The 16,441-nt window shown below is 46.6% G+C and overlaps 2 protein-coding genes across 2 annotated transcripts in view; both read right to left on the bottom strand.

Moving 5' to 3' along the window:
* Window positions 1–547, bottom strand: part of Fut11 (fucosyltransferase 11 (alpha (1,3) fucosyltransferase)) — a 5,489-nt gene extending 4,942 nt beyond the window's left edge. The window contains exon 1 of the mRNA XM_013025598.1: window positions 2–547. Coding sequence (XP_012881052.1) covers window positions 2–525 — 524 coding nt within the window. The 5' untranslated portion in view covers window positions 526–547. The remainder of the gene's footprint in view (window position 1) is intronic.
* Window positions 548–682: 135 nt separating this feature from the next.
* Window positions 683–16,441, bottom strand: part of Sec24c (SEC24 family member C) — a 22,496-nt gene continuing 6,737 nt past the window's right edge. Inside the window, exons 4-23 of the mRNA XM_013025678.1 lie at window positions 14,525–14,697; window positions 13,931–14,302; window positions 13,503–13,639; window positions 10,782–10,893; window positions 10,471–10,598; window positions 7,709–7,847; window positions 7,378–7,493; window positions 7,087–7,211; window positions 6,753–6,944; window positions 6,447–6,540; window positions 6,112–6,228; window positions 5,129–5,299; window positions 4,604–4,700; window positions 4,367–4,512; window positions 4,106–4,244; window positions 3,838–3,956; window positions 3,564–3,743; window positions 2,353–2,544; window positions 2,037–2,126; window positions 683–1,895 (exon numbers count right to left, since the gene is read on the bottom strand). Of these exons, the coding sequence (XP_012881132.1) occupies window positions 1,755–1,895; window positions 2,037–2,126; window positions 2,353–2,544; window positions 3,564–3,743; window positions 3,838–3,956; window positions 4,106–4,244; window positions 4,367–4,512; window positions 4,604–4,700; window positions 5,129–5,299; window positions 6,112–6,228; window positions 6,447–6,540; window positions 6,753–6,944; window positions 7,087–7,211; window positions 7,378–7,493; window positions 7,709–7,847; window positions 10,471–10,598; window positions 10,782–10,893; window positions 13,503–13,639; window positions 13,931–14,302; window positions 14,525–14,697 (2,980 nt within the window). The 3' untranslated portion in view covers window positions 683–1,754. The remainder of the gene's footprint in view (window positions 1,896–2,036; window positions 2,127–2,352; window positions 2,545–3,563; window positions 3,744–3,837; window positions 3,957–4,105; window positions 4,245–4,366; window positions 4,513–4,603; window positions 4,701–5,128; window positions 5,300–6,111; window positions 6,229–6,446; window positions 6,541–6,752; window positions 6,945–7,086; window positions 7,212–7,377; window positions 7,494–7,708; window positions 7,848–10,470; window positions 10,599–10,781; window positions 10,894–13,502; window positions 13,640–13,930; window positions 14,303–14,524; window positions 14,698–16,441) is intronic.

The following is a 16,441-nucleotide window of genomic DNA, read 5'->3' as shown; positions in this document are numbered from 1 at the left end:
TGAGTGGCGGCTGAAGGTGGCGGTAATATTGAAAAGACGGATGCCTGGGCCGTGGCTCAGCAAGAAGTTGTTGAGGGGCGACTCCTCGTGCAGGAGTGCCCAACTCTGGTGGGCCAGGCGTGGCAGCGGCGCCTCGGACGCACGGAAGTCGGTGCCGTAGAAAAGCAGCGCGCGGGCCTGCGGGTGCCCCCGCACACGACGGTCCCGGGACGCCACGCACGCCCCGCGTGCGCACTCGATCCGCTCCGAATCGCCCGGAAAGTGGGGAAACAGCCCGGGGCTCCACCACAGAAGCACGGGCAGGTCCACCATCTGCTCCCTCCCTGGCCTCGGGGTCCCAGGGCTCTGCGCCACCCCCACTGCGCCCAGCGCTGAGGGCGGCCGGAAAACCGCGCCATCCCATGGCTCCGCCCACTCCGACTCCTCACCGGCCTCCTCCTGCACCATGGACCCAGAGCCACTAGCTGCACAGACACTAAGCAACCCCAGGGCGGCCACCAAGGCCCTGGCACAACCAGCCGCCATGTCCAATGCTGCAACCGGGGCTACTCGGGCAGCAAGAGACCCCGCCCCGCGGCGGCCTACCACGTGGGAACGGGACGCATGCGCCACATTCTCGGAGTGGCAGTCAGAAAAGTTGAACCAAGGTGAACTAAGAAGACGTCGCAGTAAAGATAAGGCTACTGGTTACATCTTATTTTATTTCTTTACAAATTAAAGATGCATTGAAAAATAAACCAATGAGGAGAAATGAGAGGTCTAGAGCAGGAGCATCCTAGGCTGGGAGCAGGCAAGCCTGGCCAACAGTCCTAGCCCTTGTCCTGCCCCAGCCAATTGGGGATGGAAGAAAACTGTCAGCCCCCCAATCAATACCAAAGCCCAAGTGGTGTCCCAGCACAAGAGGACAGGGCTCCAGCGATCTGTCTCTCCAACCCCCGACTTGATGAAGCAATGTTTCCAGTGGGAGCTGAGTGGGATGTGAATTGGCTCTGTGAGGTATTGCAAGTTGATGATCAGGCTCCCTACAGAACCATACAGTGTTGGGGCTTCTCCAGCTCAAGATGGGGCTGGCATCTCTCCGGGGTATTAGTATACTTTGCAATTCAGTTCCCAGGCTCATTCTTCTCTGACAAGGTACTTCTCTTCACAGAGTGATCTCCAATCATTGCAAGGAAGAGAGTGCACACAGCGGAAGCAGCAAGAGAAAACTTATCAGCCACCCTCACTAACTGCTTGGCTGCTGACCTCCAGGCCCACAAAGGACCAACATTATTTCTCTACATCAGAGTCTGTTCCCAGCTCTTGTGCACCTGTATGTTTTATCCCTAATATAGGAAGTTGTTGAGCTAAATTCACCACCTCCTGTAGTAACCCCTGGAACCCCCCCACTCTTTCCTGTGCCCCCTCCTCTTGGAGGCTGGTCCAAAGGGACACAATATTGCCAGTATCAGGGTGCCTCCAAACCCCCAACACTGAATCATATACAGTGAACTGAGAAACTACATTCATTACAACAGGATTAGCAGGAAAAGGAGGGCAGAGTGAGAAGTCAGGGACACCTTCCATCAGCAGGACATGACAGAATGGTAGCATACTTGAGCCCAGAAAGGTGTCTCCTTATATCCCCCCCTCCCTCCACAGAGACTGAGGTCAGCATACATGACTTATCAGATATGGAACTATCCCAATCCTCTGCCATCCCGGGGTACTTTCTGGAAGCTGGCCTGGGACCCTACATTATTTACCCACTTGCTTTAGCTCAGTAGCTGCCGAATTTCCTTGTGCATATGACAGAGAAAGTCCACATAAGATGCTCCCCCACTCAGGCTCTTGTCTTCCACCAGGAAGTGTTTGAACAGCATCTCCAGCTTGTCTTCTTGTTTCACCACGATCAACTATGGCCAGAATGTAGTTATGAGGCAGGACCAAAGGAAATGAAGCAGAAACCCCATGACCCAGTCATTCAGTTCACTCCCCACCCCCTTCCAGGGGAGGACTTGACAAGGCAAGAAGTCTAGGGTTCAGATCAGTGTTACCTTCATGTACCGCGATCTCTGTGCTCTTAAGCTATCAATGAGGCCTCGAACCTTATTTGACAGTGGATTGTCCAGAATTGGCAGAACACTCTGAAACATAAAATTCATTCATCCTTATAATAAACTACTCTGAGTTCAATAGAGGCAGAACAGATTCATGCATCATCTGAAACAAGCTTGAAAAGAATGACAGCACCCCTTCTCCACACTTCCCAATTGTCCCCTAATATATAAAGGGATCAGTACACTAATTTTATTGACTCCCATCACAAAGCATACTTTCACACCCATATTCTCCTTGACTCCCTTCCCTTACCAAGCCACTGGTGATCTGACTGAAGGAGGAGACGTTGAAAAGGCTCTGGACAACACCCTGTTGAACACTTGCTCCCACCCAGAGGAAGAGGTTGAGTCCATTCTCCAGCAAATATATGTCACCATTGCTTAAACGTTCTTCAGATGCTCGAACTGCTGGGGGTTCAGTGGTATTCTCAATAGGAGACTTTGTCTAGACCAAAACAAGGGGGCAAATGTCAACAAGGACCAGAAGATACAACTGCCAAGCCCCAATCAGAAAGCCAAGTCCCTAGACACTACCCTTTCTGGGGTCTCAGTAACTGTCAGTGTAAAATGTATATAAAAAAAATTCTTTTATGTTCTTGTTGGTAGTGGTTTTTTTGCTTTTGGGTTTTTTTTTTGTTATTGTTTCTTTTTAGGGGGAGTTGAGGGTGATACAGAAAGGGAGGGAGAAGCCAGGCCCTGGTGGCTCACGCCTATAATCCTAGCTACTCAGGAGGCTGAGATCTGGGATTGCAGTCAAAGCCAGCCCACGCAGGGAAGTTCATGAGACTCCTATTTCCAATTAACCACCACAAAACTGGAAGTGGAGCTGTGGCTCAAAGTGGCAGATTTGAGTAAAAGAGCTCAAGGACTGAGTTCAAGCCACACACCCAACAACAATAAAGGTAGAGAGAGAGCAAGAAAGAAGGGGAGGGAAGAAAAGTAAACAAATGCAATCATGGTATTGGTTTGTACTATGTGGAAAATGAACTATGTGACTTAGGGACAAGAGGGGGAAACTAGGGGAATTCAAAGGAAGAGGTGACATTGTCCAAAAAAGAAATGTACTGTTTACTTGACATGAAATGGTAACACCACCTTAATAATATTTATAAACAAAACAGGCCAAGTACTGGTGGCTCATGCCTGTAATCCTAGCTACTCAGGAGGCTGAGAGAAGAGGATCACAGTTCAAAGCCAGCCCAGCAGCAAAGTCTGTGAGACTCTTATCTCCAATTAACCACCAGAAAACTAGAAGTGGCACTGTGGCTCAAGTGAAGAGTGCTTGCTTTGAGCTGCAGAACTGAGGAACAGTGCCCTGGCCCAGAGTTCAAGTCCCACAACCAACAAAAAATAAATAAAAATAAAAACAAAACACTTTAGTGTCAGATACAGATGTTAACCCTTCTTCATCCTTCTCAGAGGCCCTTTTCTCAGTTCAGTCTCCACTCCAACCCTTAATCGCACCAGTGGTAGGAGCCGAGGGTAGAAGAAGACATTGGTCTCAGCCACATCCATGGAAGTAACCAGCTGGCGGACATAGGCCCGGTCATCAGTAGTAACCTCGGCTCCAGGCTGCAGGATATCACTCTTCAACACACAGTTCAGGTAAACTGGGAGTAGCTTCATGCACTCAGGAAGGATCAGCTGAGTGATTTATTAAAATAAAATTTAATGAATAAGTCTCTTCCAAATGCAAAACTCTGTCCCAACAATCTGTGCAGTAACATGCTTTTCCTACCTGTCCTGCGGAGGAGGGGCTGGCACAGTTCTTTCTGTAACAGGCCAGGATCTGTGCACACTGGGTAATGAGAGTGTCACGCACAGTCTTCACAGGGCTATTCAGAACACCACGGTATGCTGAATGGGAAGGGACATAGCAGTCACTGGTCTACCACCTGGTACATGTGCCATCCCCATGATCACACCTACCCAGGAGTGCTGATTCACTCACCATTTTGGACCTTTCTCTCAGCCCCAATCCCACCCTACCTTACCTCTTTCCTTACCAAACTTGGCCATGTAGTTGATGAGTGTGTCAGTCTCACAGTTTCGATACAAATCAGCCAGCTGGGTGCAGCAGTTCAGGGCTAAGTTGTGGATGCGGAGTCGACGCTGTCCTGCACAGCTAGTATAAAGCAGGGCACACTAGGAGAAGGGAGAAAGCAGGGATTCATACCTCATCCTTCTCAAGTCCACATGTTCCTCATCCTCTTCCCAGAGAACATCACCCAGCACTTCCTCCCCAGTCTGTGCCTCCCGCGTAACACCTGCAGGAGCGCTCCACTCTCTTCATTGAGCCGATCATCATGCTTGAACTCCACTGTCACTGTCTTGTCGCCATCCAGCCCCGCTAGCTCCACATCTGTTGTATTACTCATGTAGAAAGCTCCAAAGAAATCTACAGCACGGATACCTGAGGCCACAAGAGACAGGGTGCGGGCTAAATTTATGACAGATGCCACTTGCCTCCCAACCCCCAACCTGCTCCTCCAACCAGGACTGACCAGTGCTCGTCCGGACTCGCATAACAGCATCAAAGCCAACAACCTTCTGTACATCACGACGTAAGTCACTCAGAAATCGTTCTTGGTCGTTTTCCACCTGCCCCCCCCAAGGCCCACAGTAACATTATTGAGCACATAGCTTATGCCGTAGCCAGTTCCCTGCACTCCTCCTACTTCACAAGCCTATATAGTCATAGTAGTAAGAGTGAAGATGATAATCATGTTGATGATGACTGGGATAACTTTTAAGCACTTATAGACAAGGTCTAATTAATAAGCATTAAACTTCCACTTTGTAGATGACAGAATAAAGGAGGGAGAAATCAAGTCATTTATCCTAGACCAGTAAGTGCAGGGAGCAGATGGACTTTAAGGCCCATGCTCCTTACTCCGCACCTTCAGGGCTCACTTATTTTACACTTCACCACACAGTTCTTATTTACGAGTGAGTAACTAAAAGCCACTCCATGTATAAATGCATTCCCATTCCTGCTGCCATCAGCTGCCCAGAATTCTATACCTTACCTGAAAGCAAGCATATTTGTAGACAGAGCCACCAGTGAGCTGGGGCACAACAGAGAGTGTAGCCACATCCACATACTGGTTAGGGAAGAGGAAGAGGTCTACACAGCAGCCTTGGGCTACGCACTCTTTGGCCAGAGACTGATAGGCACCTGTCTGGGGCTGGAAGAGAGTCTGGAGAGGAGCAGAAGAAATGTTAAATATCTTGACACTGCCCTATTTGAGAACTGCTTATGTCATATGGGATACTAAAATACTTAAAAGACTTCAGATCTACTGATTGGGAGTTTGAATAGTAATAAACAACTGTTTTGTTGATCATGGGGCTTGAACTCAGGGCTTGGGCACTTCCTTGAGCTCTTTCACTCAAGGCTAGTGATGATATACCACCCTAAACCACAGTTCCACTTCCAGTTTTCTGGTGGTTAGTTGGAGATAAGAGTCTCACAGACTTTCCTGCCCAGACTGGCTTCGAACCATGATTCTCACATCTCAGCCTCCTGAGTAGCTAGTATTTCAGGTGTGAGCCACCAGTGCCCAACTTTAGAAAATTCTTTTTTTTTTGTCTTTTTTTGGGGGTCCAGTCATGGGGCCTGAACTATGGACCTGGGCACTGTCCCTCAGCTCTTCAGCTCAAGACTAGCGCTCTACCACTTGAGCCCACAGCGCCACTTCTGGCTTTTTTCTTATGTGGTGCTGAGGAATCGAACCCAGGGCCTCAGGCATGCAAGGCAAGTGCTCTACCACAGAGCCACCTTCCCAGCCCTAGAAAATTCTTAAACAACAACAACAACAACAAAACAAAAACAAAAACACAGCAAAGTCCAAAGACTGAGATGGGCTAAGAGAGGTATGGGAATATTGGAGCAGGTTGGCAGCCACAGAATGTCATTCGGTCCCTTTTGAAAAGCTAAGGGTGTTGGGAAGTCAGCACCTTTCTATTACAAAGCAATGGGAAATCTTCCCCAAACCTTCCAGTCCCACACCTTCTCCTTGTCTGTGTTGATCAGCTTTCTGTCATCTCTGTTCTTCAGCTTCCCTGGGGCCTCTGCAATAGGCAGGGATGTGTGGAAAATAAACAGCTTCCCTGAACACTCAGCAGCCTAGGAAAAAAGACAGGACTACTTGTTCATTCTTTCCTTTATTTGCCCATTATTCATTCACTTCTCTCCTTGTCAATTATTAAGCACCAACTATGTCAGACAGACTAATTTACTGGACACTTATCAATCACTGAAGAAATGGAGGCTATTTTCAGGAGGGTACAATGGTGAGAAAAAAAGCAAGGCAGAGGTTAGGTTACCAGGGACTCCAACCTTACCTTCAGAGCCTCCATTCCAGCCTGGATAACTGGGGCAAATACTGTCTCTGTCTCTCTTGTGTCTGAAAACATTTCTGGAATTTGATCCAGTAAGCTGAAGAGGGAAATAATAGAAGGCAACCAAAATTACCAACAAGATTTCAGCTGCCTCAGTCCTCGATTCCCTGAAGAGTTATCTGGCTCCTAGATTCTGAAAACTCCTAAGCCACAGCTCCTGTCCATCTATGAACCTCTCTATACAACTCCCTGGCTTTTTACCATTGTACTCTCCCCAGTGTCTCTTTATCCCCACCATCTCACTCTTACCTGGTGATAACTGCCCGAGACTCATTGATGTTGACCAAGAAGCCATCCAGCAGTGGCACAAACATGTCAGCCACATCAGATACAACCATCATCTGTGGCTGGGCCAATGAGCTCTTCACATTGTAGAAGTGGAGCACCTTATTGTAGGTGACAAAGCCAATTCGGATTGCTGACTCTTCTGCCCCGCCCTCCCTGTGGAAGGTGACACTGTTACAAGAAACTGTCCACCTTCTCCACCACCCACAACTTTGTGACACCAGTAGGCTTCAACTGTTCAGTCAACCCAGACACCCACCATTAACCAGATGAAGCACCTCAGCTCTATAACTCTCACCTAGGTAGGTAGTCTAACAGTGACTTGAGCTCCTCACAGAGGAGCTTAACAAGACCAGTCCTAATGGCGTTGTAAGAGACATCAATCATGAAGATGAAGGCAGGAGGGCTGGGAATCTTATTGTTCTGCAAAAGGAGACATTGGAGGCAAAGGAAAATGATAAGCAGAACAATTGGCTAGAGGCAGTTAGTATTGAAGGGGACAAAGAAGGGGGAGGCATGGAGTGATGATACCAGCAATTTTTAGCTGCCTCATCACCCTCCACCCACTGTGCCTGTTACTTTCTCTCACCTTGCAGTAATCTACAGTGGCCAGGAATTCATAAGAGCCCATGGATAGCTCAGGACGGTCATAAGTATCCACACGCTTGCCAGTATGATCCAGATGCTGAAAATACTGGGGGGGAACTGTGGGGAGTATGCAGTATGTTACTCAAAGGTTCATTCTCACTTGCAAATCTGGTCCTAGCTGAGCTGTGCTCCATCACTCTATTGCCCTATGTCCCCATATGTACCCTACTTCCCCAACTCCTGAAAATTGGACCCCATTTACCTAATTAGAAAAAGAACAGTGAAGATGCAATCAAGACCTCCCCCCTGAATCCCAGCCTAGGTGACCATACCATCATTGATACAGCTGCAAAAGCAGCACTGGAAGCGCCTCCCTCCCTCAATGAACTGCATGAAGGGGCACATGTATGCTTTGCAGCGATTGCAGCGCAGAGGGCCAGATTCCCCATGGTCCACGACATACGGTGAAGCCTATGGAGCAAAGGGAAGGGGCTCAGACACAGAGGGAATTTATGGTGGGCTCAGATATGTGGCCACAGAAAAGGAAGAACACTGAGGGAGATGAGGATTGGCTCGATATTTTGCCTAGGGAAGGAATACAGTGAAAATGACCCTAAGAGTGTAAATTCCACAGTTCTTTCTTATGCCCCATTCTAGGACACATTTCTCCCTGGAAGAGGAGAGACTGTGAAACTGGCCAGGGACTGCCATGGACATATTGGAGAAAACCAAGGATTATCTAGGATTCCTGCTTCTGACGCTGTATTCAAATTCCCTCCACTCCACCCTAGGGATCTTGACTCTTGCTTTCTTCCTTAAATATGACTTCTCCCCTATTACCCACAGATTTCTGTTGATACCTACTATATCCTAGACAGATGTCATTCTACAAATAAGAGACCAAAGTTTAACTATCCTCACTGGAACCCAGAAAAAGAAGGACATGTACATTGTAGAAGCACCTTATTGTAGATGACAAAGCCAATTCGGATTGCTGACTCTTCTGCCCCACCCTCCCTGTAGAAGGTGACATTGTTGCAGAAACCCACCACATTCCCTCACTACCTATGACTTCAGGACGACAGTGGACGTTCAACCCAGATATCTCATCATTAACCAAAGGAAGCACCTCAGCTCCACACCTCTCACCCAAGATAGTCTTTTTGTTTTGTTTGAGATAAGCAGCTTTCAAGAGCTCTTTTTTTCATGCTTGTTTCAGGTACCTAAACCAGGTGAAGGACAGAATACTAGATCCTATTGTACCTTTTTTCTTTTTGTTTTTGTCGGTTGTGGGGCCTGAATTCTGGGCCTAGGCACTGTCCCTGAGCTCTTCAGCTCAAGGCTAGCACTCTAACCACTTGAGCTACAGCGCCACTTCCGGTTTTCTGGTGGTTTATTGGAGATAGGAGTCTCACGGTCTCTCCTGCCCAGGCTGGCTTTGAACCGTGATCCTCAGATCTCAGCCTCCTGAGTAGCTAGGATTACAGGCGTGAGCCACCAGCGCCCGGCTACCTTTTTTCTTATATGCTGTGTATATAAGGAAAAGAAATGACCATGCAATGAGAGGGTTTTTTGTGTTTTTGTGTGTGTGTGTGTGTGGTTTCTTTTTTGTTTTTTTTGCCAGTCCTAAGGCTTGAACTGAGGGCCTGGGCACTGTCCCTGAGCTTCTTTTGCACAGGGCTAGCACTCTACCACTTGAGCCACAGTGCCACTTCTAGCCTTTTCTGTGTATGTGGTACTGAGGTATCGAACTCAGGGCTTCATGTATGTTAGTCAAGCACTCTACCACTAAGCCACATTCCCAGCCCAATGAGAGGTTTTTATAACCTGCTCTCTCACCCTACAAGTTGGTATTGACTCTTTTGTTTATTTATTTTAATGACAGTACTATGGGGGCTAGACAGTACTAAGATGGCTTAGTGGTAGAGTGCTTGCCTTGCATGCATAAGGCCCTGGGTTCGATTCTTCAGCACCATATAAGCAGAAAAAGCTGGAAGTGGTGCTGTGGCTCAAGTGGTAGAGCACTTGCCTTGAGCTGACAAAACAAAACAAAAAAAAACAAAAAACAAAGACAGTACTAGGGCTTAAACTCAAGCACTCAGGGCCTCATTCTCTTGCTTAGCTTTTTTTTTTTTTTGTCGGTAGTGGGGCTTGAATTCTCGGCCTGAGTGCTGTCCCTCAACTCTTCAGCTCAAGGCGAGCGCTCTATCGCTTGAGCCACAGCACCACTTTCGGTTTTCTGGTGGTTTATTGGAGATAAGTTTCATGGCTTTTCCTGCCCAGGCTGGCTTTGAACCTCAATCCTCAGATCCAGCCTCCTGAGTAGGATTATAGGCATGAGCCATTGGCACCCGGCTTGGCTTTTTTTTTTAAGGTTCAAGACTGGGACTCAAACATGGTAACTGATGCTTTCACTCATTGGCTAGTGTTCTCCTAACTGAGCCACTTCTCCCTTGGCTTTTTTTGCTCAAGGCTGGTGCTCTACCACTTGAGCCACACCTCTATTTCTAGCTTTATTTATTTATTTTTTTTATTGGGTCTGGTCATGGGGCCTGAACTCTGGGTCTGGGCACTGTCCCTCAGCTCTTCAGCTCAAGGCTAGCGCTCTACCACTTGAGCCACAGCGCCACTTCTGGCTTTTTTTTCTTTTTGCTCATGTGGTGCTGAGGAATCGAACCCAGGGCCTCAGGCATGCAAGGCAAGTGCTCTACCACTGAGCCACCTTCCCAGCCCCTAGTTCTAGCTTTTTTACTTGGTAAAAAATTTGTATGCTCGGGTTGGTTTTGAACTATGATCCTCAGATCTCAGCCTCCTGAGTAGCTAGGATTATCAGTTTGAGCCACGTGGAAGAGCTTGGACATCCTGCCTCTTTTCATATAATTTGTTTCTCCTATGAACTCTGGCACCACATAGCAATTTCTTGGGTTTTTGAGCTCACCATTGCCATTCCCTTCAGGCATGAAAGAAAGCTACAACTCCATCCTATGTAATCAAAAGATCTTCTAACATGCCAGACAGAATCACACCTAGGAAGAAGTAAGGACTCCCCACCATCCCTCCCTTTCATTACATTCTAGCCCCTTGTCTGACTTACCTCCTCTGGGGGCAGACTTGCCAGTGGCTTGATGACAGCTGCCAGGGGCACCTGAGCCTGCTTAGCCATGTCAGATGTACAAGGTATATTATAGGATGTACATCGGATGTATCGAGGACTTGCATTACCTGAAGGAAGAGGCAGAAGACATGATTCAGGTCACAGAATCTCTCTGGATACCAGCTCTCTATTGGTGGTTCACCTGAAATCGTTGATAAGGGAACTGCTCTCTGTTAAAGACTGACAGTAGCCTCATCCACAGCTTATAACCTTAGAGAAGAAGCCCCTACAGGAAGGAATGTTCTCCTCACCTTGGTCTTTCACCAGGAAGTTGGTGGTAACTAAGGGTGGCACCTGGCCCCGTATACCAGTAACAAATGGCTCTGAACCCCGGTTGTTCCTGTCATCTTCAATGACCTGAATCTGTGAGGAAGAAGTGAAATGAGTGAGGGCACAGAAGAAAAGGAAAGTGTTGTCAGGTCCCAGAGGGTCAGGAGAAAGACAGGCTAGAGCTGCAGCACAGAAACTATTTGCCAAAGAACACCTCAGTCACGAAGCCTGCTCTCCCTCTAGAGACCAAATCTAATGCAACCATATTAATCTTCTACTCTACAGCCAGCTGCACAATGCTGGGCAGGCCACATTGAGAATGGGCTTCTTGATGAAACCCTCTCACTCCAAGTCGATGATGAGCACTTTCTTCTTCCTCCCAATCTATGAAAATTCTGATCACTGACCATCAAACATGATTAGCTGCCACTCCCCTCCCCCATCTAGCCTTCTCCCTCCTCTCCCCAAGAGACATTAAATCAGAACAGGAAAATAGACAACAATTACCATGTAAAAATGAATCTACCTAGAATGGCTCTATACTCAATGACATTAACAAGGGACATGTGAGGAGAGAATTAAACAGCCAAAGATGATTGGGTAAGGTGAGGAAGCAGATGCTGCCTTCCTTTCAGGTAAGCATCAGTGGGGATATACAGAAGAGGGTAAGTACCTGGTCCTCAGAATGCTCCCATCCCCTTCCCCCTCCTTGACTTTTTGACAGACACAATAAAGGGCAGGTGGGAAAGGATATGCAAAGCTGGTAATCAGATCCTTGTGAAGGCTGATGACCTTAGGTCAATTACTTCAAGATGAGTTTGGTAAAACCAGAAGAAAAAAAAAGGCAATTGACACTGTATCCCACAGCAGAAAGGTTGAACTTTATAAATATTCCAGAGTCAGAAACTCTCCAGATGATAAAATGGCCCACATTTTTCCAAACCAGCAGTTCCTTCCCCTGTAAGAAATGCTAGTTTGAGATATTATGAACCTGTATATTAGTAACCACCTACACAAATGTTTCTATACAACAGGCTGTAGACAAACCATCCCAAACTAGAAGTCTCATGTCTGTCCTGTTCCATTATGTCACATATAAGCTCCTGGAGGAGCCAGCAGGACTAAAACTAAAGCTTAACATGAAACCTAGCTCTCCCTTTAGAGCCTGACCATCTACCATCCATACTTAAGGTACTGCCAACAGCTTGCTACCTCTTTAGTAGATGGTGATTTGAGGCATGCATATCCTTCAGCATGTAAACACAAAGATCTAGAAGGGTTAAGGGAAGCGTATGGAGAGGGATGGACATGGTGGATGAGGTGAAGATGAGGTCATAGGCATGCATGGGTGGCAGTAACACAGGGATGACACGCGCACACACACCCACCCCCTGCACTTACTGGACTAGGAATGGCATCAGGGTCTATTCTGTGCCTGGTTTTCTGCTGAGGAGGCAGCTCATTGAGTTGCTTTTAGTGTTTTAATAATAAAGGCAGCAGGGAAACACAGGGAGGGAGACAAAAGAACAAGAGGTAGATGTTACTTCTCTCAACCCTGCTTGAGTTAGACAAGAGCTGGAGCCCAGCTCTGACAGCTGGAATCAGGCCCTCTCTAGAGTGGAAATTCCAAGTCTTTGGGCCCAACACAGAGGTCAATAGCTGAGACTATGATAGAGCAAGATCAGAAACAGAAGCAATCAGGAGGCAAGCAGGCACTCTACAGGGACTGGTTGAGTGGGAGAAACCTTAAGGAAGAAGAGGAATGTCCCCTCTGAAAGGCCAAACCTCCCATCTAAGGACTCTTCTGGTGCTCAAAGTAGCCTTCCTTGCATCCAATCAGACTCCTTCCCACTGTGGAGGAGAGAATAGGAAGGGTTGCTCAATTCTATTGGGTATCCCATAGTCAACAGGCTCTTTCATTATGGTGGATCCCAAAGGAAGAGGGAAGAGAACAGAATGGAATATGATAATGACTAAGCATGGTGAGGTAACTGACAGCAATGTCACAGACAGGATATAGCCTCTACTTAGTAATCCTCCATCCAAAGTTGGATAGGGAAGGCCTAGGGATTCTGATGACTCTAAGAGTGAAAATCACCTCTTCTTGTGAGAAGCAGCTTCCTCGGTGGGACTTCATAAACACTTATCTCATATACTGCAGATTGCTCTTCCCATCTACACAGCAGGGATCTACTGACTGAAAATACTGGGGACGTTCTCCTTCAACATTATCCAAAAAGCAGCAGAAAGGAACCAGTGAAGCTATCTGGCTTCACATCTAATACCAAAGAGTAACCACCTGCTATACTTAATAGGAAAATGTTGTCCTATTAGCTCAAAGGGAAAAAGACCCAGCCACTATTCCACAGAAGAGCAAAAGTGACCATACCACCTATGTCCAATAATGACAGCACACAGCACTCAACCCAGAACTCTTACTGATACTGAAGAGCATTCTTGGCTTCCCTTTATCCCCTGGGCAACTCTGGAATCAAACTGCCTCTAAAAGATTTCTGGAACTTCAAATTCTAGTTCAGAGAGTCAAAAATTATACATAGTTTCTGGGCTGGTAAAAAGATGAAAAAAAAAAAGGCGGGGGGGGGAATGATTCTCAGAAAATGCTAGATAAACATCTCACCTAGATCAACCTGCTTCTCTGGAAGACACAAAGCCTTTCTCTTGGACCACAAGCATCTACTTACAGGACTGGGGATGGCATCAGGGTCCAGGCGCTTAGGAGGCAGTGGCTGAGGAGGCCCTGGCTGGCTGCCAAATGTGGGTGTTGCAGGGTAGGGGCTTCCATAATTGGCCTGAGGGCTCCGGGCTGGTCCAAAGGAACCTGAGAAACAGGCACAAAGTTGATAATCTCAAAATTTCCTTCTTGTCTCTTCTTAAGGACGCATGGAAATAACTAGAGTCCTATGAACACAGAATTATAAGATACACCAATGCCTAGTGAAGTCATTCAAAGGAAAGATATACTATTTGAACTGAGAGAATGACTTATAAGCCCCACATTTGAGTCCCTCCAAGTGCCCATTTAATTCATCACATAGCAAACAAAAAACAAAAACTACTAACTAGTTGAAGCCACTGGTGATAGTCAGACTCTAGGGAAGAAACAACTTACCATTTTGTTGCAGCTGATAGCCTGGCTGCTGTGGGGAGTGCATAGGTGGTAGTGGTCCTGGGTGCCCAGTAATCTGGGTGCCCGGGGTCAGAGCTTGAGAAGGAGTTGAGGACACATGGTTGGGTTGGCTCACTGGTGGACCCCCAAAATCCTGCCCAGGCAGGAGTGGACCAGTCATTGAAGGCATCCGAGGACCCACTGAAGCTGGGGAGGTGAAGTTGGAAGCCAGTGGTGGGGCAGATCGCTGGGGAGGCAGAACTCCAGGAGGTCCTTGGGCCTGGCTACGGGGAAGAGCCTGGCCCTGAGGATAAGGGCCATATGGACCAGAGTTAGGGAAACTTCCTGAGGCTGAGGCCAGTGGTGTTGGTAGGCCTGAAAGAGAAAAATCAAGTCAGGAGCCTGGTCATTCTGCCTCCTTGTTCAGCACATGATTTCACTTCCCACAAGATGGTTAATCATAACTGTCCTATCACCTGGGATTCAAAGAGGCATAGGAAAAATAAAAAGGTAATAGAAGGGATTTAGGAATATTCACAAGCTTAATGCTTCTGAAAAGAAGGGGATAGTAATGTTCCTGTGATCCCTGTAACTTACCATAGCCCAGCCCTGAAGGGGGAGGGACTGGGGCCACAGCACCACTGATCTGCATTCCCGCCAGCTGGGCAGTCACCTGCCCACTTGTCGGGGGAGGGCCGTAAGGCTGGAGCAGGGCTGGCTGGCTGACCACAGGGGCCAATGGCGACCCAAATTGCTGAGAGCCAGGGAGCCTATAAAGAGCAGGAAACAGAGGTAACAATGGACTGGGATATTCTTTGAAGCTAGCAAGAAATACACATCATACAGGAAGTGGGATGTTTGTAAGTCAATTATATTCTTAAGTATCTACAAAGATATGACTTGTGGAAAACCTTATTTTCCATGAGGTTCATGCCAAGCACTCTCTAGTCAAATACTATTTAATTTGATAGGTAAATTATTGCCACTTCTACCTCAGTTCTATGGTTGACAAAAGGCCTAAATTTTGTAATCCAAACTTTGAAGTTGAAAGAGGAAGCACATGCACACAACAAGCACTTAAGGAATTTTCAGGGAGTGGTAGTACATAAGCGTAATCCCAGTCCTTGGGAGGTGTGGCAAGAGGATTTAGAGTTTGAGGCCAGCCTAGGCTACATAGTAAGATCTTACTTAAAATTAAAAAATAAATAAAGGGGCGGGGAGGTTGGCTCAGTGGTAGAGCGCTTGCCTCGCATGCATGAGGCCCTGGGTTCAACTCCTCAGCACCACATAAACAAAAAAAAAAGCTGGAAGTGGCGCTATGGCTCAAGAGGTAGAACACTAGCCTTGAGTTGAAGAACTAAGGGACAGTGCCCAAGCCTGGAGTTCAGGCCCCACAACTGACAAAAAAATAAAATAAAATAAAAGAATAATAAATAAATAAATAAAAAGGTAAGAGCAAACAAATGTAATTTGATTGTTCAATTTATAAACCAAAATGTTTATTACTTTCTCCTGGGGCAAATGTTAGAAGAATCTATAAGATCAGAGACACAAATCAGCCAGCCGAGCACCAGTAGCTCACGCCTGTAATCCTAGCTATTTAGAAGACTGAGATCTGAGTATCAGGGTTCAAAGCCAGCCTGGGCAGGAAAGGCATGAGACTCTTATCTCCAATAAACCACTCAGAAAACCAGAAGTGGCACTGTGGCTCAAGTGGTATAGCACTAGCCTTGAGCTGAAGAACTGAGGACAGCGCCCAACCCTAGAGTTCAAGCCTCACAACTGACCAAAAAAAAAAAGAAACAAATCAGCCAAATCTGGCCTTTGAACTAACTGAAAGGAAGAAGTTCACTATCTCAGAAAAGGCCTAGAGAAATGACAAACCAATTAGCATTGGGTCTACCTAGCAATACTTTGTTACTTGGATAGCCACATTGGATGATTAAATATAAAAAAGTCATTCCAATAATACTTTGAACAAAGCAATAGCATACGGGTGTTTTACACTGACATTACTGCAGATATCAACAACACAGGACATTATACATAAAGGCTCCTTTGGGGACTTCAGGAACTAATCAATTCATCATGACAGTAGTCGCTTAACAGTGAAATTCTTCCAGCCATATTCTATCTCTACTAAACAAACTAGTACTTTACATTTTATCCGCTCCCATTTGTCCTTAATACTAATTCATTCAATTATCCATTCATTCAAATACTATTCTCTTCAACTACTTTTTACTTCTTTTTCCTTTTTTTTTTGTGGTATTGGGGAGAAGATGGGGATCAAATCTAGGGTCTTGGGCATGCCAGGCAAACGCTACCATTGAACTATACCTGCTCCAGTACACAAATATATAACCATCTAAAATAAATAAATAAATAACCAGGGATGCTAGAAGTGCAGTTCAGTCATAGAGCACTTCAAAAGCATACATGAGACTCTGGGTTTGAGAGCACTTCAAAAGCATACATGAGACTCTGGGTTTGAGAGCACTTCAAAAGCATACA

The sequence above is a fragment of the Dipodomys ordii genome, unplaced genomic scaffold (assembly GCF_000151885.1).
Source record: "Dipodomys ordii isolate 6190 unplaced genomic scaffold, Dord_2.0 Scaffold86, whole genome shotgun sequence".
NCBI classification, from domain to species: Eukaryota; Metazoa; Chordata; class Mammalia; order Rodentia; family Heteromyidae; genus Dipodomys; species Dipodomys ordii.
This window is presented reverse-complemented; position numbering and strand designations above follow the sequence as displayed.